The sequence below is a fragment of the Xiphophorus maculatus genome, chromosome 17, assembly GCF_002775205.1.
Source record: "Xiphophorus maculatus strain JP 163 A chromosome 17, X_maculatus-5.0-male, whole genome shotgun sequence".
NCBI lineage: Eukaryota > Metazoa > Chordata > Actinopteri > Cyprinodontiformes > Poeciliidae > Xiphophorus > Xiphophorus maculatus.
Genome location: NC_036459.1, coordinates 16030095 through 16055655, shown reverse-complemented (window position 1 = coordinate 16055655; position 25561 = coordinate 16030095). Strand labels below are relative to the sequence as shown.

The following is a 25561-nucleotide window of genomic DNA, read 5'->3' as shown; positions in this document are numbered from 1 at the left end:
CCGTAGAAAAAGATTCCATTCCCAGAGAAATGTTTCACATTTTAGTACAACCAAAAATTTTAATGTGACAGAACAGAATCGTAGTGCAAAATCAAATCTTTCATCGATTCTTGGATCAGATCTCTTACTCCAACATCTCTGTCTGGCCAGACAGATGTAAAGAGGAGCAGCCAAAGCAAATGATGTGGATTAGCAGTGATTTCCAATAGCAGATTGTCGTCCACGACGTGTTGCTACGGATCATCATCTCTGCTGCCTCAATATTGGCTCAGTCAGAGGCCTCTTCAGATTTATTTTGAGACTGACTGCTACCTGTATTAGCATTTAGCCCTTCAACAAAATGCGGTTCCATCTGAAGTCATGGAAACAAATTTCAACCTTTCACAAACTAATGGGACATTAAGGCTTCTGCTAGATGTCCTTGGTGAATGAATGAGTTTCAAGTCTCTAAAGAATCAACAAACTCAGAAACATCAAGTTTTTATTATGTCTCTGCTGGATGTCACAGTTAAGCAACTCTTTCAGCTGCCAGCAAATGAAAGCTTTTAACTTAGAGGCAAAAACAACAAAAAGATTTTTCTGTTGCCAACAGTGTTCTTTAAGATGCTTCAGATCACAATAAAAAGTTGTGAAATGATTCAAAAGGAGTTAAAAGTTATTTTTTCTCTTCAAACAGCTTCTCCCACAGATCAATAGAAAAAATCCCCTAAGACACACTTGTCCTGCCATCAAGTCGTCTTGTTTTTCTGTCTTTGCTTCATTCCACCTCGGGGGGAAAATGGGGAGTCACTGTAAAATTGATTACAGTTGGAAAATAATTAAGTCCAAATTAAATTATAATTATGACTCTTATCTTACAGTCATTTCTGGAACTGAGGAAGTTGAAAGGGGAAAAACTCATTTTGAGAGATGTCCATGATGTATAGAACCATGAGCTGCAGGGAGACAGGCTGAGGATCTGTAAAATTAATTACCCCTCCATGTGGGGGGGCAGCTTTATCTCAGAGATGGAGCCAGATGACAGTGGAGCAGCAGTTTTTAAACATGTCACTGTAACAAATGGATTTAAATTTGGGCTAATTGCAGGCTGAAATCTTTTTAATGACTTGAAATATATATAATCCTTCACTAGTTAAACATCTGCCTCAAACACTAATAAGGCTACTGACAATCCCTACAGGTTACCACAAATGTATTAAAACAATTAAACTGAAGTTAAAGAACATCACAAAGTTTTTTTAGTAGGCATACAGGCACGTCAGAAACTTTGGATATAGGAAAATTATTTAATCAAGCAGCTTCTCTGTATGGAATACCTGCAATGTCAAAAAAGGACAAAAATGTATTTTATTTTTTTCAAATTGAAGTCAACTTTCAAGTTTCTAATTCCAGAAATTATTGTCTTTTCACTGAACACTAGTCATCTACCTACTCTGTAATGAATTTTTGTAGGTTATGAATATAATTCATTGGAAGATTGGATTTCTTCCAATCTTCCAATAACACATAATTATCAAGTGACATTTTCAAATTTCATGTCAACTTTAAACATTTTTTAACTCAAAAACATGGCGGGCCGCTGGATAAATGACTTCCAAGCGCCACAACCACCAGGCTTAGCAAGTTTTCTGGGGGAAACTTTAACAGTTATTAATTTTTTATTTTTTAAGTTATAATTTAAATATGCAATTGTGTTCTATGAAAAACACTGCAAATAGGTTAAAACACCAGCGATGTCACATTCCTTTTCGAATCCTAGAGAGATGGCTTTTATTTTTAAAGATCAATGAAGTAGTTCATATATTTTGCTTGTCCACTTCTTTACAATTAAATGCATTTAATGGTAAAACCTTTTTGAAAACTTTTTCTCCTTAACCCGAGGCAAAGCTAATCCTCCAGATGATGTCAGATCTGACCTAAATGCAACTCTACCAACCACAGAAAAACTGAGATGACAGGAAACACAGCAGATACCGGCCTGCTTCTCAACCTAAAATAGAAAAGAGGTTTTCATGGCCTTTAAGCTTTACTGTGACCTTGACATCTCAGGGCAGTAGCTATCCCTGCTGATCTAAAATGGCATTTAAGAGCTATTCTGTGGAGGGCAGCTTCACAGCCGATACTGAAGCTGTCCAATTAGACTGCAGACAGAAAGTGTCAGGGTGAAGGTGGAGCTTTTTTACTGGACAAATAAACTCTTTATAGAAGGATACATGAGGACATAGCCTCTGATTGGAGAGGATTTTCTTATAATTCAGGGTAGCTGTGGCTACAATGTAGCTAATCACTATGATTAAGCAAGAAAACATTTTCAAAGATTGGTAAACTTAAAATTCTAGCGAATATTGAACTGGAAGGTATTTTAAATATAAAAAATAAAAATAAAAAAGTCCTTCAAAAAAAAGGATCTTTTCTGCTAATGGTTTGTAGAAAGAAAGAGAAAAGAGGAAAACAACAAAGTTTTAATTTATCATGCAATTCATTGATCAATTGCTTAATGCAACAGACCTAATCAGAGTTAAGGGGCGTCAAATTTGGGTTAAAAAAATTATAAAACCATCTACATTTTTGCTTCTTTGTTTGTCCATAATCTTCATTTTCATTAAAATTATGATGATATCAGCATGTCAGATTGACTTGTGTTATTAAGCTTAAATATAACTGTGACCTGAAGTAAATAAAAGCAGAAGAAGATTTTGCTAAGGTTGGAGAAATGACGGTAATCCCCAGTACACCGGTAACATCACACTGTTCTTCTCCTGAGCCTTCCAACCTGTTGACAAGATGCCAAACCCCAAATCCATATCCTCATGTTGACAAATGTCAACTTTCCTTCTTCACCACATCAGTCACAAACAGAACACAAGAAAAGCAAACGCTGCTACATGGCAGCACTTGTCAAAAAATAACACCCTCAGCTACCAATTCCTAAAGCTAACAGGCTGGGATTTTTCCCCCAGTATGACTTTTTAAAAGGTGTTTTGTTCTTTTAAAGAACATGTCATCAAAATCAACACAGCAGTACAGAAGCAGACAGAACAGCAGAGTTCATCCATCCCACCCTTCATATACGCCACAGCTCTGTTTAAAACTTTTACAGGGAAAGATTTCACTCAGCACTGTAGTTCTAATGTTCAATTGCAATAAAAAAAATGTGTGTGTAACTGCAGGGAGCTTTTCCTCTTCATTGAATCTTGAGCAACTTCCATGAAATTAGTTTAAAGACTTTTTTCTGTAACATAAACAAAAACACAAACAGCCAAAATACATCTGCCGCTTTTCCAATTTTTTTTTTCTGTTTTTGTGCAACGGCCTCTAACCACATGCAGTCAGTCAAAAGTTCTAACTCTGACAAGTTTCAATTCCAATCGAAGGAGAACTTTATCCTCTGTTGTCTTCTCTAAAATATTCAGGATTCTGTGCAGCACAACTAGCAGGATGCTTCACAAGAGGCACACATTTGAAACAACTCATATCTGCCAAAGTTTTGTTTATATAATCCTAAAACTTTCCTTCAGGTTTGACCTTGGAAGAACTCACGTTTTAACTAGATTCACAAATTATTATTTTTTTAAAAAAAGGCTATCTTAGTGTCAACTCAGTGGAAATTCTCACATGAGATGAAGCAATGGCTTGACCTAAACTAAAGTAGGGTGCCCATTTTGGAATCTGAATAAGACTGCCTTGTTTTAATTGGCTGAACACACTGTTCCAGAGCACATCAGTGGCCCCTTTACATGTAATTAAACTCCAGATTTCCTCAATTATCTGCAGTGGGGAGAAATGAAAGGTTGAAAAGTGAGGAAGAGGATGAGCACAGATGGAGGATCATTTTCTGAAGCGCATCACACAAAAGGTACAAATGTGTGTGGGTGCGTGTGTGTACGTCGAGACATCCCAGGTGTACACACTGTGGTCATATGTAGGATTAACATCTCTGCTGTTAGAGTGAAATAAACGGGAGTCCCCGTGATTTTCACTGCTTCTGAGCCGATTCCTCTGGAGAGCAGAATGTTAACCAGATACCAGGCTTCTCTTTTTTTTGTTCCTCCGGTTTACTTGATGAATTTAGTCTAGCTAGTGCACTGACCTTCAAAAATATTACCAAAAGAATAAACTTTCCTTGCATGACATTTTCATGTTCCAAATAGAATTTTACTTGGTTATTTCAAGACAAACAAGCTTCAATACACATTAAAAAATGTGTTGAGTGTGCTTCAAATAAATTTGCTATCATTTTTCGGCATTATATTTTATCTTTATAGATCACTGGCTCTGACCAGCATCCAGTCGGTTCTGCTTTTGCTCACTTTTGCTTACTTCTTGTGTGACAGAATTTTTTTATATATTTTTTTTGGACAACAACACCAAAAATAAAACTAATGCTGCCTTTTGAATAATTAAAGTGCGCAAATAGTTAAGACCACCCCTCTAAAAACAATTATAATTGCCTATTGTTGCAGTTCAAACACTAAGCATACCTTAATATCATTACACACCGTAGAAAGTCTTTCAACACTACTGCAAAAGATAACATACATGGTTTATCTAATCTCCACTCTTGCCAAAAAAAATGGCAAGGAAAATCAATGACGCTCCTGGTTTGGCTGCTTCGCAAAGTGACAGCCAGTAGTGTGTCAAGTAGCCTTGTCTCCAAGTATTTCAGCTTTCTAAGTTCCTTTTTTTTTACCAATATTTTAGGTATGCTCAATGAAAAGAATCTGTTTGATCCTCACAGCATTTTTGCAAATAATGTGGAGTCACATTCCATAGACGTTGTGAAGCCGTGAATAATGAACCGCAAATAGAGGGGGTTCCACTGTACAGGGAAGTGCCATGATAGTTAAACAATGTTTTGGACATAAATCTTGTTCTGCATAATGTTCTCATCTTGCTGATCATAAGTTTACAGATGTTGGCAGTGACAAAGGATTTAGTCCTGAAGTGTATGCTATAAGTGAGAAAATCACTAGCATCCTGTTAGGTGTGAACTTTACACACAACTCATCAGAAATAATGACAAAGACCATGATTTCACTAGCACAATTGGGAAAAGTAGTAAACCACAATTTGCTTTCCCCCCGAAAAGTTTCACTAATAAACTTTTAAAATAATCTACAATCAGTTCAAAATAACCCATTGCAAGTTTGTCTAATCCAAATACTAAAGTTGTTATGCTTCTCTATTTCTAATAATTCCTACTAGCAAAAATGAACTGAAAATCCTCTACTATGATTCAGTTCAGGTTTGATCACAGTAAATATTTTAGATTGGACCTACATATGATCAGAAGTAGACTGAAAAAGGTGAAATCACCCTTTAAAGCAGCGCAGACAGAAAGCAGGTGCTCAGTTAAAGATCATTACTGGCTCACAGCCATCATCCAATATCATATCTACCCCGTCTAGCAGACTGTTCTACTTAGCAGCCAATTAATTCAGAAGAGATGAGGCTTTCTGAAAGCACTCACCTTAAAACCTGGAGCTGACAGCAGCTAGACAGCACTTCACTTTGACCAGAAATACCACTAGGTCTCATTACACCACTACTCACAGAAGACCACCAATGTAGAAACAAAGAATCTGCTTTAGAAACAAACTAAAAAAAAAAAGTATTTACAGGTGTGGTGCAGCTTGGTATAATGTTCCCTTCTTTATGTTTGTCCTTATAGAAGTCAAGTGGCTCTTTGAGTTTCTGCCTAATCAAAGATGAGGGAGCGGACACCTGGAGGAGAACGTTAACGAGGTCACAACCTGCCTCCTCATCTGGCCTCTTCACCAGGACTCTACAGAGAGGATCAAGGGCCATCACACATATGCCCTCATGCATACATTACAGCAAGCAGAAACTTCAACTACAAAAGTTAAGAAATGCTTTCTTTTATGGTATTCAAAATTAACAATGGCAGAGAAAATAGACTTCGTGCTACATAAGCGTCTACATGAAGAGTAAAAGCCAAAGGAAGCCTCAGCATCAACATTCTGTGAAACCCACGGCTGGCGCTCGTTCCCTTATTATCAGATCTGTTCATTCACAAAGTCTCTGTCCTGTTTTCTTATGCTTGGCATGTTTGGATGAGTAATTGCCTCAGATCATATGGGATCTGCTTTCAGTCTGCCTTGTTCTGTTGTTTTTTCTGTGACTAATAACCTCTATTGTTCATAAACAGAACTTGCGTCCCTGTTCAGAGAACACAGGACAGCGTTTGGTTAACACTAGGACTACCAGGATTTTGAGAAATTCCTATCTCTACCAAGAGGGGCCAGATTGGGTATCTTCCTAGAGCTACCGAGAGGGGCCAAACTGGGTTATTAGCATCCAAATGTGGCCAAACTGACGACTCTGAATGGTCTAATTAGCATCCATGTAGATGAGCAGGGGGGAGGAGAGCCAAACTCACTACATCAACTTTCACGCTCAATACACAGCAGTTAAAGTCACCTTCTCCCCACTCCCCAATTCAACATTTAGGCGTATGCTCACATTTTATACATATAAAAATGACTGCAAACAGACGTGCAATTGCACTGTTTCTCTTAATTTTAAAACATTGCAGTGGATAATTATGTAAATGGAATAGAAGATAATTTATTTTTAAGATTTTTTACTCAATTTTTACCATTTGCATGTGAAAAAGGCAGAATTTTGTGTTTCATAGACTCAAGTGTGCTCACCAAAGTGTTTAATGTAAACATTTTTCATCAAATCCAAGGTTCTTTATTGCATTTACATTTTTATCAACCCTGATGGAATTGAGTTACAGAGACCAATACCTTTACCCAAGCAATTCAGAAATGTTCTTCTGACATTTTTACTGTGCCAGCTTACATCTTATTCAGGCCCAAAAACTGGATACAGTTATCTGTCGATGATAGGCAGAATGTATCTTAGGGAGAATTTAAAGTTCAACACAGGGCTAACACAGAAACACACCAAGATGGCTACTTAGATGTACTAAAACAAGGTATTTTGAATATTATTAATATTTATGCTTTAGCACTGCTAGAGGAAGTCCAAACACTAGGGCACGAGAGAACGCAAACTCTACAGAATAAATCCAAGGCTACGATTCAAACTGGAGATCTTTTTTTCCAAGGAGACATTGGTAATTACCACACCGCTGTGCTGCTTCTGTGTAACTTTGTATTTATTGATATTGTACATGAAAAATGTTTGAAATGTATCTTTGTTCAATGCATTTGTGATTTTTTTTTCACAAGTGAATTGGATAAAATACACAGCAATCTTCAGCATAAGATAGCTCATCTTCTCCACAAGTTGAAAAAAATTGCATTTCCTTTCCCACTTATAACACATTGGCATGTGATGTACAATATATTGAGAGTGGATTTGCACACATCTGCCACAGGTTCCCAAAGTTTCAGGAGAATTGGGGTAAATTCACACCAGCCCTCTTTAGCCCACGTTAATACTCTTTTTCATTTGCCTAGAAAATTTGGTTGATTTAGGGAGGTGTGAATGTGTACTCAAACTCTAATGCGGACCAAAGAAGTGAACTCTGGTCCTCCTAAAAGCCTAGGTCTCGGTTCAGCTGAAGTGAACTGTAGTGCGGTTTGAATGTATACGTGAATGCCAAGTGGTCCTGAGACCGCTCCAAAAGCAGGAAACGCACTACAGCAGAGGGTACTTGTGTGAAAAACAACATTCTCCATAGTTTGATGCCTCATCCCCGACTCATGCTGAGCAGATTTTGTTGAACAGTGTTTGTTTTTTCACATTTATCCAAAGACAAAATAAACATCCAACAACAGCTAAAATCTTTGGTCACCCCTCTTTTGCTTACATTTTTAAGAATCAAGTTGTGCTTAGTGTCTTGTTCAGATTTTGTTCTGTCATTTCCTTCAGTGATTCTTAGTGCAGCATTTTCACAGGCAAGAGGATAAACAAGTTGCTAATGGGGTTTCATTTGTTTAACACAATGCAGTGTGAAAGCATATCTTATCAACTTAAAATGTAACAGATGTTACAATTTTGAATGTAATGATTATCATGACATGTAAACAAAAACAGAGTCACGTCAGATTTTAGCAGTTGTATGACTTCATTTTTATCTTTGGCAAAAGACTACCAGCAATTCCTCCCGCTAGCGCAAGACATGCACATTTGCTTTGGTTTATTTATCCAGAATGCTTTGACCTACAATTCACGTTTTGCTTTTGGAATGGTATTCACTTTGCTTGGCACATACTTATGCATTCAAACCACACCTAATAACCCTGGTTATTAGGTAGACCAGAGTTTGCTTTTCGATTTCTTTATGGTTCCATGTCATAAATGCCGGGGGTTATTTCTGTGTTTTTTATAGAGATAAGAATAACATTGATGCTGTGTAAAAGATCGACAGCTTGTTGAGTATTTAAACCTACAAAACCAACAGCTGAAGAGGCAGTCAACAGACGGGGGTGAGGATGCATGCAGTGTGATAGGCTTAGACGTTGACAATTGTTGAAAGGATGTAGATGACCTGCATGGAACAAGTACTCTTAGTTTTCCTGCTAATTACTCTCTGATTCCAACTGAACACACCTGGAAGATGGCAGCTAACATCCTTTCATCGACATCATTAAATTGACTTTTCACCATAGTGTGCTGTGAAACCCCAGTCCTCTATTGCAATTTCAGAGAAGAAATTATAGAAAAGACCATAACCATCCACCAGTCACTACAACAGCTTATTACTAAATAATTAATATAGGCTAGTGGACAGACATTTCTGCCTATAGTACACATTTAAAATCAATTAAATGGTGCAGTTGTTGTTGCTTGTTAGGTTAACAACTGACCTAGCAAAACGTATGCAGTAGATCATGAACAGTTTATTAGCTGATAATTTAACCACTAAGAAAAGACATTTAATTTTGTTGTAAAGTTTGCAAAAAAAAAAAGCCGTAAACAAAGGATGCAAAATATACAAAGTTTTAGAGCGCATCTGCTATCAAACTGGTTAACATGTTGTTTAAAAAAGAAAATTGAGAGTCAAGACAAGATACTAGAGGGACAAAACTTAGAAAACAACATCAGGATTTGTTGTAAGAATTACCATGCAAAGAGAAACTATGCATGGGACTTGAAATATACTGCATTTGGTGAGCAGGGGGGAGGAGAGCCAAACTCACTACATCAACTTTCACGCTGATTGTCCTTGGAACAGGATAGTAATGGCCTTATTTACATAACAAAGGCGCCTCTTCACACCCTCTCTTGGAGGGCCAAACTGGCCCCTCTTTGGTAGCTCCAGGGACAGGGCCAAACTGGCCCCTCTCTGGTACCTGGACGAAGATTCCCATTTTGGGAATCTTTGGTAGTTCTAGTGTTGGTTAAGTAAAGCAACTTCTGCCTCCTTTTTAGTCTGCTTTGTCAAAGTTTAGATACAGAGTTGTCATGAGGTGTGATGGGCATTGACTCTTGTACAAAGACTGACCTCCAAATCCACCACTATGCCAGAACTTACAAACTTTCCGTCAGTGTCTTCCTAGTCATTATCTGAGGATTATCTTTTCTGTCTCTTTGCCAGACAACATAAGCCTCTTTTGTTGCTCCTTTCAGAAGTGTCTTGAACCCGATGTTTACCCGTTTCCGACTCACGTCGACCCACCAGGACGTTGTCTGACCTTGGAATGTTCTGTAAGGCTGGACTGAGCCCCTTTCTGCACTAAGGTAACTCCTGAGTCCCACCTAAACTGGAGAACATCTCCTGGCCTAATCACAAATAGTCACCATGATTACTTCCAGAGGATGATTTGATGAAATAGAATGGTGATGTTTAAATTATTGCCATTGTACTGTCACTGATGTAACAGGTGTTGTGTACAATAAGTTTTACATAATTTGAATCTAACTGATAGTTTGCATCCCTAAAAGGTAACTTGGAGATAAGTGACTGTCCATGGAGGGATTGACACATGACATGAGGACGCTGAAATTGAACCTACAACTTTCCAGTTGTAGGAAAAGCCACTCAACTAATGTCATGAAAAAAAAGCCTACGATAAAAGTTCTGCAACAGGTTCTTGGTATTGGTGTTTGTGTCCATCCTGGCAGCAGGTGAGAAATATTCACTCTTCCAGCTGAACGTGGAGCTGTAATTCACCACAGGAGTGCATACTGCTAAGTGGGTCACAATCAGCACAGTCTGTCTCCCACACATATGCTCAAGCAGCACACGTCTAACCCCAGGTAATGTATAATAAAGAACAAAAAGAGACAGTGTCATAACCAGACAACAGTCACTGTACAAGTGGGATTTACTGACATCACATGTAACTCCACTGATATTTTTTTGCATCAAGACTGAGTGGAAACATTTCTGATCACAGAGAAGCTGCTGAGCTCAGCCAGCTAGATAACGGCTCCTCAGTAAAGTCAATACTGATGTGATGAATTGAGACAGAGGAGCTGTAATGGAAACAATCAGGCCAGTTTTCACGCTGAGGAAAAAGAAGAAGAAAAAAAGAAATCCTGGCTCTGCAGGAAAGCCTTATTTCTCAACAAGGTCACAGAGCAAGCGGGCCAGATTAAAGTGACAGTTTGGTACTGCTGTGCTGAAGGCCAGCAACACCTACCTCACTTCACACTTTCACTAAGCACTCACAATTAAGAGAGTAGTTTAAAAGCAGCTAAATAGCACACCCTGTTGTATGTCGGACTAGTTGTTCCCTTACTTTTGACAAGCCTTGCTGTAGAAGAACCACCAACGTCTTCTACAGCAAGGCTTTTGCTCCTGCTACGACACAAGATTAAGACACTTTTACATTGCAACTGTAATCCAACAGCAATTAGATGTAATAAGGTAGCAAATAAATTTAATTGAAAATATTTCATTCTTATTGTCCCATGTGAAGGGAAAACACAGTCAGAAGCAGGTCGTCTACAATAACTGGATGAAACACAATAAATTTCTTGTTTTCCTTTTATGTTTTTACCACATTTAACATTTTAAATTCTTTTAAATTCTTGCTCTGTGCCCAATATGGCTTGTAGCAGCCGCTGACAGGATCTTTTAGGACTTTTCTATGACAAAGTGTTTCGTTTTTCTATTCTTTCATAAAGGCCAGATGTGTGAGTGCATAAGTAATAGCTTTCCTGTCGATTGATTTTATAGGAGCTTTCTGCTGTGTCCTTTGGTCTTCATGATGCCGTTTCTTCACTAATGTGAAATCCAACAAACCTCTGAGGTCTTCAAAAAGTAAACTACTCATATTAATAAGGTGGCTCCTGTTGCCAATTTGTTGCATGCAGTCCCCATTCCACTTGATTTAAAACATCAAGGATCAGATTTTAGCATAATAAGTGCTAACAATTCCCAGTGGGAGTTACTTAGTAAATTGTGAAGCTTAGCAGTTATTAAAAGCCAGCAAACCATAGAACACATGACTAAAAAAACAAGGTCAGAGAAGACAGCAGCATGAGTTCATCATGTGATCGAGAGTGAAAGTGACAGGGGTCAACCTGATTAAGTGCTTCTAAAGTTGAGGCTGTAGGTGTAATTTACAGGCTGTCTCCATACAAGGAAGTAATGACAATGAGACTTGGGCAACACAGTGCAAAGGCTAAATTAAAAAAATCCCACCTAATTAACACTTCCAACAGAATCATTAGTTTCCCCTGGGCATCACAGCCATGACATCAGATGGACTAGACCACAGCATGTAGAACAAACAGGAAACAGTGAAGATGTGCATACGTTCAGTCCAGTCATATGCTCTTCTTAAGTTTATTTATAATTTGGTGTATCCATTTACTATGGGATGGAACAATTTGTCTAGCTCAGACAATAGTGGGTCCACAAGAACGAAAGATTTTAACAATATTTTAGGGAAAACCAAGGTTTCAGAAATTAAACTGTAAAATATTTCAGGCCATGTTTATTAATAAGTCCTTGCTGTTTCAATACATCTGTCAATCTATGGTTTATTTCAAATAGATGTGTCATAAATATTTAGTTGTGTTTTAGTAAATCTCTGTTCAGTGTAGAATAATCAGATTCATGTTTGATCAATTTCATTACTTTTGGTTCATTAAAAACACAACAGTCCCTTTGGTCTAGTGGTAACTGAAACCTACAAATGAAGCTTTTGCATTGTTAGCAGTGAACGGTTAGCCAATCACAGTATTTTTATGGTGCTTATAAAATTGTCATATCTTTTCTGTCACTGCGTTCTATTAGGCTGCTATGAAACAGGTGCCAACTTTAGCCCAGGAGTGGTCAGCCATTTTTCCTGAAGGTCTGCTTCTAAAGGCACTGGCACTAAAGGACCTTACAGGGACACTTGTAGAAAACAATTCCTCGCCTTTGAAGCTAAATCCCTTTTTTAATCTAAAAGGAACAGATGTGACAAATGAGCAATAAAATGTAGTGAGAAAGTACTGCAACATGTTGCATGTTGCAGTACATGTTGCAGTACTTTCTCACTACTTACAAGTTAATGCACCTTCTTTCACTCTCTCGCTGTTTGTTTGCTACTATATAGCACCAAAAATGATGCCAAGAGTTCTTGAATATTAGTGAAGCAGACTTGGTCAGCCAGCTTAGCCAAAGATCTCCCATGTTTTTGGGCGTTTTTCAAAGCTGATGTCCACTAGACAAATTCGCGCAAAGGTACATTTGTACAACCGTGTACACATACTCGCCATTGCAAAGTAAACAATCACATTGAACCGTTTTGTATGCGACACTGAGCTGATAAGGTTGAGAGTAGGTGCATCCAATCACAAGGACATGCAGCAGCTACACTGCAACAATGCACAGCAACCAGACAGTCACTTTGTGCAGAACTTACAGTTATGCAGTGGCTGTCCTGGTGGAGAAGGAACTGGGGTTGGGGACTATCTTGTTAGCACCCAAGTTTGAATGACAAATTCCTTCATTGTGAGAAATGAAGGATTTTGTCAAGAGAAATGTAAGCACTATGAAATCTCAACTGAGAACTGAGTCAGTGAGGCTCACAGAATACGCCAGAGTATATGGAAACCTCCAGGTTTCTTTCAACAGAAGAAGACAACAAACATTTCCTCTTGTACTTCAAAATAAGTTACTTAAAGATAAATTGTGAGACGTAATAAACTCACTCTCATTTTCTGGGCTCATAATAGCTAAATTGCACAAAAAGATAGAAAGTCTTTACTTTCATAAGAAATACGGAGACATACTGTTATAAATGTTCAGATTATATATATATATTGCATATATAAAGTTAAAGCTTTCTTTTCAAGAGGAAGTTCTGGCCATAAATCAGACATGGCTTTCTCCTCACTGAGACTTGCTAAAACTGGAAAATGTAAGACTCAAGAATTAAACCTTTCCCAACAAACTACATTATTGTATAAAAAAAAAATTTAAGTCACATCTTCACAAAGTTGTTGCTTTGAATGCCGATTGGGCACAAAAACTAATATTTCAAGGCATTTCTCAAAAATATTGGACCAATTCAATGCAAATAGACAAAAAAAAAGGGTTTTCTAAAGTATAGAAGGGTAGACAAATCATGGCATGTACAAGAACCACAAACTAAAGCAAGAGCATTTCAAATTGTCCATCAGGAACTGCTTTCTAAATAAGCAGGTTTAAAAACCTAGACGGGGCCAGAAAATTGCACACTGGAAGAGGTTTTCCATTACATTCTGAGCTAATTATACATCACCTCAGATCTTTGTTTTCTGGTCATTACCCGCTGAGATTGAATCTAAATAGCACAACATGACCTAAGCTGTTGCAGCCAACACCGAGTGGCAAAGAGAAAACCACGTTTCCACTTGCCAACCTTGGGTTTCCACAGAAATGATACCTGCTGTGTGAACTGTGGTGCTCAAAAAACACAAAACAAGTTATGAGATTTAAGTATTAAATTAATATCTGTGTAAATGTAGTGCAGATAACAGGAAGAAGAAAAAAAATCAATGGAAGGAAATACAAAATTCTAATGAATAGGATTTGAGTAGAATGGATTAGTCAGTGTTTTTCTAATAGGAGAATAGTGTATTTCTTTATCTTAAAATCAATCAAATAAGTTTTGCTTTCTTTGGTCCTTTTCAATGCAGAATTGTCATTTAAAAAATGATGGCCAAGACAGAAACACACCCAGAATTAGAGATGAAAAAAGAGAGTTTTTCTTCCAGACTGCATGTTTATCTGAAGGGCCTGCGAGGGTGTTTTTATCCAAGGCCAAAGTCTGGTCTCTGTGATCAGTCGGCCATGTTGCGGAGGAAATGCTTATTATGCGGTTGTCCACGGGTCTTGTTTGTTATGACCTTGAAGGCTCTTCTCATGGCACAATGGGGATGTAAAAAAATATCAAAGGAGACCACAGGAACCATCTTGGGAAAGAACAACATTGACTCAACCACTACATTTTCCCTCTTTTTCAGCTTTGAACAACCACTTTCTCACTGTCACTGAGTTTTAACACGTTGTAATGTTTCTGTTTGTTTTTTCTTAATTGCAAACAGGTGACCAAAATGCAGACAGAAAGGTCACTTCAGTGAAATTAGAAAATAAACTAGTTTCTGACATCTGTGGCTCCAGAACAAATTTGGGGAATTTGCTTTATTACACCAGATTCCTTCATGTCTATGGAAACATGTCTTCCACATGCAATGGGGCCAACAATGCTGGCCAAATTTAATTACATTGATGCACATGGTGGCGTCTGGCGTGCTTCTGACATTCCACAGCACGAAACCCAGTGATCATTTTCACACTGACATTTCTAATTAAACCACTCCAATCCAAGGCTGGAGTCCAGTTACCTGTTCTGTCTCATGTGTCGTCTTTGGTACGACACATAAATTGTGGAAATTAGTTACTTCACAAGATGTCCTGATAGGGATGCACCTTTGACATGTTAACAAGCACTAAAGAGCCAGCCATGGAAGAGTGGAAATCAGAAAAACCTGTCCCATAAAACTGGGCAACCAAAACAAACAGCCTCTGTGATGCTTATTACAAACTCAGTCACGAAACGGAAAAGCCTCGTCTCCACTAGCGCCACATAAAATAAATCTCCCAGTTTGTTCCTCACATCCAGCTGAAAGACGTGCAGCGCAGCAGCTCTAGCTCGTCTTGCAGGGCTGACCAAAGGTTGTATGAGGCCTTGAGAAGAATTTGATTTAGGGTCTCCTCTTCCTGCTAAGAACATCAGCACCACAAACAGCGTTTCAATATAAATTTAGTGGAATCTGGTAGAGGGGGGCTAGATTAATTGGCTGAGCATAAGCGCAATCATTGATCATTGTAATTTGCTGTGATGTATTTATGAACAAACCAAGCTCCACCACAAAGGTTAAACATAGTCTTGAGCTAAAATCCCTTAACCCTATTCATACTTTGAATCAACATCGTTGATCTTATCAGTATGAGTGTATACGTTAACTTCAGTAGAGATAAATTGGTTGTAGCTATCTGCCCTTATACATTTTCACCATGAGGATGCAGATTAATGCACAAGGACAAATGGGACAAATACACTGGCAATACAACGCTCAATGAATGGCAGGAAGCATTGTTAATTCACATTAGAGCATTCATGCATCAGACACCTCTTTAACATCTATAGTCACCTTTGAATCCCTGTTAAGATAATCCTATTAACACATATGGAAGGTGAAATGGAGGAAAGGGTCAAAAATTAACTCAAGCTAATGCCCATCTGGCGTGTCTAGAAGCTGCCACATGATATTACTGAGAGCTCAGTCTGTCATATTTTACTTTAAAAGGTCAATGGTACACTGCATGCCAACATAAACGTAAACAGCCTTTAACATGGACGTACTAAAGTAATCTACATACGTCAAAACAAATGTTATTTTTGCCAATGGAAAAAGTAAAAACTGCCAATTAGATGTGCCTAAAAATAATTAGAAAATGGAAACATTGGGGCAAAGTTAGACAAACTTTGTAGAAAAAGACCCTGACCATGTGCAAATGCAACTAAAGTAAGCAAAGCCAAGAATGTGTGGTGGTTCATTTTTTAGACTACCAAACATATCGTTTTTATAATACTAGACAGCCATCTTCTGGATATCATAGACGCCATACAGTAGAGCAACTGCAGTAGTTAAATGATTCCTTGAAAAAAAAAAAAAATATATATATATATATAGTATATAACATGGTTTAAAGGTATTTTAATGAGCAAAGTTTTCCCAGGTTGTAGGGAACATAGAATAAAAAAGCATTCCCCATCCTCCATCTGTCACTGAAAGCAGTCTGTACTTTTCCTTTGCTTATCAGGACAAATTCAGTTGAATAGAAATGTTTCTTTTAACAACTATCAAGTCTGATATGCAACCAACTGCAGTCCCAACCAGAGCAGAGGTCTTACTCAAGTCAACTGACTTGTAATAATTTAAAAAGCAACAGAGCAAAAGTGAAAATTTTCTGCTCTCAAAAGTATGCTTACTGAAAATCTACTATTTAACAGTTCTTAAGGGAATGTGTCCAAATGAACATTCCATTTTGTATTTTACTGTAATACCGTAAAATACGGTATATAGGATATAGATGACTATGCTCTACCACTATGTTGTTCTGGATACATCTGGAGAAATTTTGAAAGGACCACCAAATATGCAGTGTGTTTGTGGATGAGCACTGCAAGTTCTTTTTATTTCACCAACATAAAACTAAATGACTCATCTTTCTGTAACCCTGCTCGACTCAGTTGAAAAACAACAGATGTTTCAAAATGAAACATTCATTTTTTCCAATATACAGATAAAAGATGGACCACACAAACCAGCCAATTGAACAAACATCAATTTTCTCCAAGCTTTCAACCCTTATAAATGGCAGCACACTATCATCTGCAATCAGACGATACTTCTGGGGGTCATTATTACTTAATTGGCATACTGAGATGTACAAAGCATTTTCCACCCACACCGTAGAAAAGATAACAGATGGCCAAGAATCATTTTGTAAGGCTAAATTTATTTCTACATGTTTTTGTAACAATACAGTATCAATTATATGCTTTTAAAAATGTGTCAAATGCACAGCATAATCATTTAGTTTCCTCAGTATGTAGGCCATCTGAATAAAACCATGCAAGACAAATTACTCTCTGAAGCACATTTTCACCAGCTGCCATATTATCCTTTATTATGCCACCATCATACGGATCAAATACCATTTGTAAAACCCAGTGTGCTGCTGAATTATTTACTCATCTTTGACTAGCCAGCTTTATGCAGCTGGAATAGTCATTATGAGAGAAGAAGAAGGGGTCTTATTCAATAGCAGACAGAAAAATGAAAAGGCAAAGGTGACTGACGGGAAGTTTGATGACTCATGTCGCCACGTTTTAGAGGGAGAAAATATAAAGAAATTTTGAAGTTCGAACACAAGCAATTGAAAACATTCTTTCCATTATTTTTCAAAGTAGAAAAGTAATTTCTTTATTTTCTTGTCACAAAAGCAGAAAAGTATGCTCTTGTAAAAAATATGGAGCTCCTTAAACGGATTTGCTCCGTTGAGCCTGTGATATGTTATTGTTATAATATGACCACTTTTCAGTAATTAGTCATCTAAAGCATGAGTTCTCCCATTATATTATAAGTGTATTTTAAGATTTTATTGTTGGTGTTTTGGTAATTATGTGTTACTGGGAGACATTATTAACAATACCTAGTCATTGTTCAAATTTCTTGTCACCTTTCTTAACTCAAAAGCATGCTGGGCCATTGCTGCACTAGCACCCCAATAACTGGGCTTTTCAAGTTTCCTGGGGGAAACCCTTCTAAATTGTTCTAAATATATCCAGACAAGTCATAAGATTAAAGTTACTAATCACTGTGTGTTATCATTTCTGTCACATTCCTTTGTATAAACCTATATTTGCCATTTTCTGGAGTCATGGTGAGTGGTGTCACATATGCAACAAGTCACCAAGCAACCAACAACTCAAACAAACAAAAATGGAGGGAGGAGAGAGATGTGCATTTGCTAGCTAATACTGTCACTATTTTGAGTCTGTGTCAGCTAAGGGCAAAAATATTAAGGTTTGATATACAAACTATTCTGGTGACAAAGTCTTATTTAGCATCAAAAACCGTCACACTTTCAGAACCATTTTAGAGAAAGTTCCAGCAGCTGGTGTGACTACAGGAGGAAGTCCTCCAACCCAAACAAAAGCAAAAGTTCAGTACAAAAGGTTTATTTTAGATTTTTTTTTAATTAAAACAAGTATTTAAGCTAGGTTACCTAAAGAAAAACAGTATGCAAGTTTAATTTAAGTTTTTAAGTAAAACTCAAAATGTCATTTTAACTCAAAAACAGAGTGGGTCGCTGGATGACTGCAGCCCACTATGTTAACATTTTGACTGCTAGCAGTAAAAGCTGATTTCACTGTTAAAAATACACTTCTGATAAAGTGAGTATCACTTTATTATTTCTGAAATCAAATTAAGTTACTTTTTAAAGAATTAATCAGATTATCTTTTCAAAATAAGGGTGGCAACAATGGCTCCTATATGGATCATGATGAAGAAAACTGCTATAAATAAAAAACTAGATTATATTCTAGATAAAAATTAGGATTTTAACCAGAATGCATCAAATATATCTTGGAAAATCCACCACTTACATAGAGCTAGTAGATGAAAATTAGATAAGTTTCCATTTTAAAACTGATTTATAGATTTTTATTATTGTTAGTTAGATTTTTTATAAGTCAATTTAGTAACATTTACTAGCACTCAATGTTCTTGTGCTTCATCACATTTTAAAAATGCTTAAATAAATTGAATCAAACCCACTAATGATAAGAGGGAAAAAACGAAACAAAAACACAGACCCTGGCAGAAAACGAAGTAGCCTGATGCGAAATTGTGAGATTTTTACAAGCACCAGCTGTCCCTTAAACCTTCAGGTCCAGCTGTGAGATGATTTTATAGTTCTAATGATCAAGGTGTAATCTGCAGTGCTTACAGTTATGAGCAGTGGTAAAAACAATGAAGCAATGTTTCCTTTATGTCATTCCCATCCACACAGCCCACATGGATCCACGGTGCACATCTGTGTGTCCGTGTCCTAATAGCGGAATCCTTCTAAGCCCTTGACATTATTGGCAAATATTGGTAAATTCATGTAATAAGCAAAACAAACAACTGCTCTGACAGCACAGATGGTACATCCTCATTAGGCTACTTATGTCTGGAAGCAATGATAACAGCAATGTGTAAATAAAATTAAAAAAGAAGTCAATATTTTTGTGATTTTCTAAGAGCTGAACATTAATGCTTTTTTGCCTCACTGAACTCAGGTCAAATATAGTATATATGCTAATTTGGTAAAGATGGCTCACTATGACTCCTATCGAGCCATGTAGCTCCATTTAGCATAATATTGTTTTTTAAACCACAGCCGTCTTCAACAGCTCGCAAAATTGTTTGACTTCAAAGTGCTACGATAATGTTCACAGTGAAAGTGAAAACTTTCTGACTGTGTCACAGGACCGTTTCTGCACAATGTTCTATGCAGGCACATTGTGTAGAAACGATGTGTTTTAATCGGGTAACATTCAAACTGCTAGGTTTTTATCAAGCAACAGAGAAACTATTTTTCTGCAAGTTTCACCTGCAAATTTAACTAGAACGTCACTGAAATATGTAAAGGTTCAAATTACCAAAGCAAAGGGCTTATTGTTTTGTTTCTCAAAACAATAAGACAGCATTACCCTTGCACTTCAGCTAACTATTCAGGATAAAAACACCAGTTTACTGAAGACTGCAGCCATGAGTCATTAGGTGCCTTAAATAAGACAAACATATTACTAATGTAAACCAACACTCATTCAAAACAACTTTTAATCTGCAGTTATTTATCTGCATGAAGGACCGAGTCATAAAAATGAGGAATATAGCAACATCCGATATCAATATTGTTGTTATGTCTGATGACAAATATTCTGAATATTTCGCTATCATTTTGAGACCACAACAAAAAAATGTCAAAAATGTTGTTTTTTTTGCTTCTGTGACATTGCTTCTTTGCACCACAATCACTGTTACATGCCCAGATAAATACCACATGACCAATCCACTGCTGAATAACATACAAAAATAGCAATTTGGAAATAAGCTTTGGTTATTATTATTAAGCCAGTTTTACTTATGGGACACATACTGATATGTCAAATAATAGATGCTAATGCAATAAAATATTCTTAAATTACATTAGTCTAATCAGTGACAAATCTTGTCTGAAACATCCCTAACAAAATATATTTGCCCGAACAATGGTGAATAAGATGTACAAATCATCTAAACTATTATATGTATTCAATTACCTGAAGGTGAAGAAAGGGAATGTTAAGTAATAAAGAAACAAATTACAGGATTTGCTATGTTGGAGTAGAAAATACTTAAAGTAAAGGAAAAAAAACCCTCAATGATGGCAGTGAGGTCTAAAAGGAGAAAAGAATACTAAAGCACTATAATGTGTTTTATGAGATCCTAATAGTGCTACAAATGTCAAGGCTGATGTATTACTGCACATTTGCTGTGCTCAGACGTTTCCTGGGCCTCGCCACAACGCTCATTAGGCTTATCAAAAGCACCTTATTAGAAGAATCAGGTCAGACGTAGAGAGGATGGAGGGGGAAGAGTTTCTCTATTGGTTTATGTTCTGGTCCTGTAGGTATTCACAGAGGCGCGTTTTGCCTCGGTGCGTTCTAAAGTGACCAGGCACATACAGAAACACCTTTGTTTTTTAGAAATACTTCTGAATTTATTCATGCTATCGTGTCAAGCTGCATATTACAGATCAGACAAAATGCATGTTTTGAGTTTTTGTTTAATTACTACTATGCTAATCTGATGGAAATGTGAAAAGCTAAAAATCACCATCCTTTTAAGCTGAATAAAACTGTTGCCACATTTTATTCATTATAAAAACATTATAAAAATACTTAAAAACACTTCCGTTTTGTGTATCCTAATAAACTAAGCATTGAAATTTAGCTTCTTGTTCTGGTTCGGGCTTAGAAGAAAATAAAGGATGTGGTCGGTGCTGCACAGAGCAGTAAATCAGAGAAGCTTTACTGATAAAGAGCACACATTACATCCCATTAAAGATTTTTATGGGAAATTACTTGTTTTGCATGAGATTGTGAAACTCAGCACTTTATGCAGACAAAAAAATAACAAATCATCACAGATGTTTTGGATTCGGCCCTATTACAGAAAGTGAATTCATAATAACTGGAGGGACACATTTCTTTCCCAGAATCCATCAGAAGACATTTACAATAGAGGCTAGTTTGTCAATAAAGTCACATCTTATTCTCAGCCATAAGTTCTGGTTTAATCAGTCTCTGCTCTTTATTACATTTCAGGGGTACAAGGGTTTAAAACCCAGATATCACGTATAAACATTTCTGAATCTTCAGAGTAGTTTACCCATTATTGGATGAATAAAAACTAATATTTAGCAACAATAAACTTCATTAGATGACCCTCAGTGAAAATGGTCCACTTCATTTTCAATTACAAGCAAATAAGTCATCCTACACAATGCACACATGTTTTCACGTCTCGGGGGCGTATCTGCAGCGGACAATAGGCGAGAGAGAGCAACACCTGACAGTCACAGATCACCTACAGTAGTTCACAACACTCTCACTGAAGTTAGCATCTGAATCGTTGCCTAATCCTGTAGTTAAATTGCTGAAATTCAGCTGCAGAATCAGAAACTAAAAATCATATGTCATTTAAGGACAACCGCACTAGCAAAACTTTAACTTAAGGCAAAACTTTGACTAACATTCACCCTCAGACAGCTTTATACAATAAAGTAAAGTTCCCCAGTGAAGGGCGAAATCTCCTAAATAATTTACCCTGTACTTCCATACATTTTTAGTTAACACCCAGAGAATTCACAGTCAGTTTAGGCCACTAAAAAGTTTGGTTTGTTTGGGAAGGTGTGCACAATCAGACTCTGATATGGACCAAACAGGCTAAGTCTGGTCCGTCTAAAATTCTTGTCTCAGTTGAGGTGAACTCTGGTGCAGTTCGAATGCACATCCACAGCCACCCGCAGACCGCTCCAAAAGCAGAACCCGAACTACAGTGCAGGGTTCTGCACTGTAGAACTAAATACAACCAAAACAAAGGTGCGTATCTAGCACTAAAGAGAGAAATGGCTTGTGAAGTTGTGATTGTATCTTGTAGTTTTTTGGGTGGTTTCCTTCAGTGGTTCTTGGTACAGCAACTAACTGAACCAAAGCGAACCACAGCAGCTGAAAATGTGAAATCTTGCCATTTTGGTTCCCAACGGAGCTAGTCTACCGGACTATCAGGTGTGAAAACACCCTACATTTTTACTGAGCAGAAAAGAATGACAGCTCAAACTGTCATTCTTAAGCCAGGATTCAGACAAGAGTGAAGTCATAAAGTGCAACTCCTCCCCCATCCACTCACCCATCAAGACCACAGAGAATCAAATGGTGCTCGGCAAGATTCAAAGTATGCCTCCACTAGCCCATTATTCATTCAAAATTGGCCATCCGCAGCTTACCAATGGGAAACATAGCAGGGGATATACCACAAACTCCAGAAGTGAGATCATAAAAAGCATCTCAAACAGAGACAAATATGTAATCCCAGGAGAAGAGTTAGAGCTGGATCTGCCCACCGAGCCACATGAGCTCAGATGAAAGGCAAAAGGCTCTGAGGGGGAGCACAGACTCCACCTCTTCCAATCTTGTCTTTAGAAATAGCTACTGTATAAGTGAAGCAAAGAAGCTCCTGGGAACTGAGATCGGATCAACATCTGATTTTTGTTTTTCTTTCATAAAGAGGAATAAAACTTTCCTCTCTCAGCTTCATAATCGTAAAAACTGGATAAGTTGATTAGCTAAGCGCTTGCCTACCTTTTTCTGGTCTTCAAGTTTTTGACATGTGGACTTCTTGCCATGCTTGCTCGACTCTGGTACATCCATTCCTGGTCCAAATGAAGAATAACTCCAGGGCAAGATCACGGGGACGGCGTTCGATAAAATCCAGAGCGCTACAGTTTGCCGACGAGGGCCTGTGTCCAGCTCACGCCTTCACCTGGACACAGGTGATCCATTACAGGAGTTTGTTTGTATGGTTGGAGAAAAAAAAAAAAAAAAAAGGTCTGAGCAGGAGGACGAAAACCAAGCAGGTGAAGGTTACCAAAACAGCACCATGGTGATTCCAAAGAGGACGTTCAGACTGGAGGCTGAGCAGATACCCTCTGAAGCGTCTCCCTCAAAGCGCGGCGTCCGAGCTCAGTTCTCTCCCTGCATCTGTGGAATGAAGAGATGAGACAACATTTAGATGTGAGGCGAAAATGAGCAGCTCTGTTTTAGGCTCTCAATTAATGCAAAAGATCTGCCTCTCCAAAAAGTCAATATTCCCCCTTGGTACTGCACTGTACAAATGGCAAGAGGATCTGCATATCAAAGTGAATGTTGCCATGGAGCTCAGAGAGCGAGAGGGAAGCGCATTCAACAGCATGCTTTCCTTTTTGGACTGGTTTTGATTGTGGGGGTGTGTGGGTGTGTTTGTTTTATTTAAACCAAAGACCGAATCAGTCAGGAGAAAATGAGTTGAAGTAAAGACAGAACTGAACACAGAATTGTTAGAGTAAAATTTTAAATGAATTCATCTACTATTTGAGAAAATCTATGCAAAGGAATCCAATCCTTTTAGAAAATGTAGATATGATTTATTAAGTCTTTTTTTTTTTTTTTTGGAAAGCTGAGTCTAATTTAACTGTCAACATCCAGTAGTGGTTGGTGCTAGAAATTAAATAAAACCTGTTAATATAGGCAAAAACATCTTCAAAGCAATACATCCTGTCAAAGCTTAAAGGAAATCAAGACCAGATTAGAAACTAAGTTATTGATATTTATTACTATGGAAAGCCAATTCCAGACCTTTGAAAAGTGAACATCAGTGGGAGGAACTGGTAAAAGTTCAATGTAGTGCTGAGAGAAAACCTATGACTCATTCACAACATCACTAAAGATCTAATGGTGTGTATGAGACACAGAGCTGATCAGATAGAGGGTCAGCGCTACTTTGTGCCACACCAATAGATGATTGGTGATGGTTCCTGGTAGAGAAGAAACAGGACTAGACCCCCAAATAGTTCAAACTTTCTAGTGTCCATTTGGATTGTGGGAAATGAAGAAATTTGTCACAAGAAAAGTAGGCAATCAATACGCGGATGGTTGAAATCTTAACCATCTGCGCGGCTTGCATGATATCCACACTACGGCCAAATATGTGGGAACTTTTAGTCAGCGGTACAACACTCAAGACAAACCGATAATCCCACTTGTAAATGGGATTATCAGTTGTTTGATGTCAAACATATTCCAAACCATGACTATTCTGATAGGTTACAATAGAGAAAGTAATCTGTGTGAGCAGCAATATGTCACACAGCTCACACTAAACAGACAGGAGGAGTGTGGACTGAACAGCTGCTGGTCAATAACCTTTATGTTACTAGAATTGTTTCATATCTCTCTCATTAAACTTTACTTTGAATCAGAGACAAAAAGAGGAATAAAGTTTATAAGAATTTGAATGTGCCGTCCATATTTTGAATTCAACTTGTTCTAAATTACATTTATTTGGTACAGTTCTCTTTCCAGGACTGAACTCTTGGCTTGTTTAAGCCACAAAATAGAAATGGCAGATTTCAAGGGCAACTATGGATTATTTGATATACTTAATGATTTTAATGCTTTGCAGACATATAACTTCAAAGATAAACTCTGACTAGGAGAATGTGTAAAAAGCACATCATCTGTTGGTGTAAAGTAGAAAAAAACAAAACAGAACATGTACTGAACACTGGTTTCCTGTAGGGAACATGTTGGCGCTGTCAAATCCTCATTTTTTTTTAACTGCAATGAAGTGCATCAATGCATCTACACATGAGGCTGGCCAGACAAATGCCCCAACAATCTGTGAGGGTAGCATCCAAATGACAAGTAGCCTGTCTCGAAGCAACACCGCCATGACACTGGGCCATGCGACTTGTTTCACCCTTCATCACCTCTAACACGATCCTCATCTCAGCATGTTTTCTGAGCCACTATACACTTTCCCCCCGTCCCTGCTTTTCATGCCATGTATCACTGCGACCCCGTCACTTACTTAAGGCCAGTTATGTCAAGTGCTGCCAGCTCACGACTGGTTCTTCTGGGACATGAGGATCACAGAGCTCTGGAGCCCCACAAAACACCCAGAGGCTTTGCTGTTGGCAACATGTTGGAAAAGCAGGCTTTTCACGGCAAAGAAAGACTGCTGTTACATTAGGCCGCTAACGACAAAGAAACGCACAATACAAATTATCTGTTGCCATAGGTGATGAAGGAAATAAAAAGGCAGGAAAAAATTAGGGATAAGCAGTTAATTACAGAAATGCAAAACTTGCTAAAAACACAGCTGGGCTGCTTCAAATCTTCTTTTCCCTCAGCTGTGGAATTACATGCGGGGTCTTTCGAAACTCATCCATGATGCATGAGTACTAATTTACCCCTTTTTCTTCTTGAATATCACA

General features: G+C 37.7%; 1 protein-coding gene across 1 annotated transcript in view; it reads right to left on the bottom strand.

The window, feature by feature from the left end:
• Positions 1-23100, bottom strand: part of nav3 (neuron navigator 3) — a 283136-nt gene extending 260036 nt beyond the window's left edge. Inside the window, exon 1 of the mRNA XM_023350561.1 lies at positions 22890-23100. Within this exon, the coding sequence (XP_023206329.1) occupies positions 22890-22958 (69 nt within the window). The 5' untranslated portion in view covers positions 22959-23100. The remainder of the gene's footprint in view (positions 1-22889) is intronic.
• Between the last annotated feature and the right edge of the window lie 2461 nt (positions 23101-25561).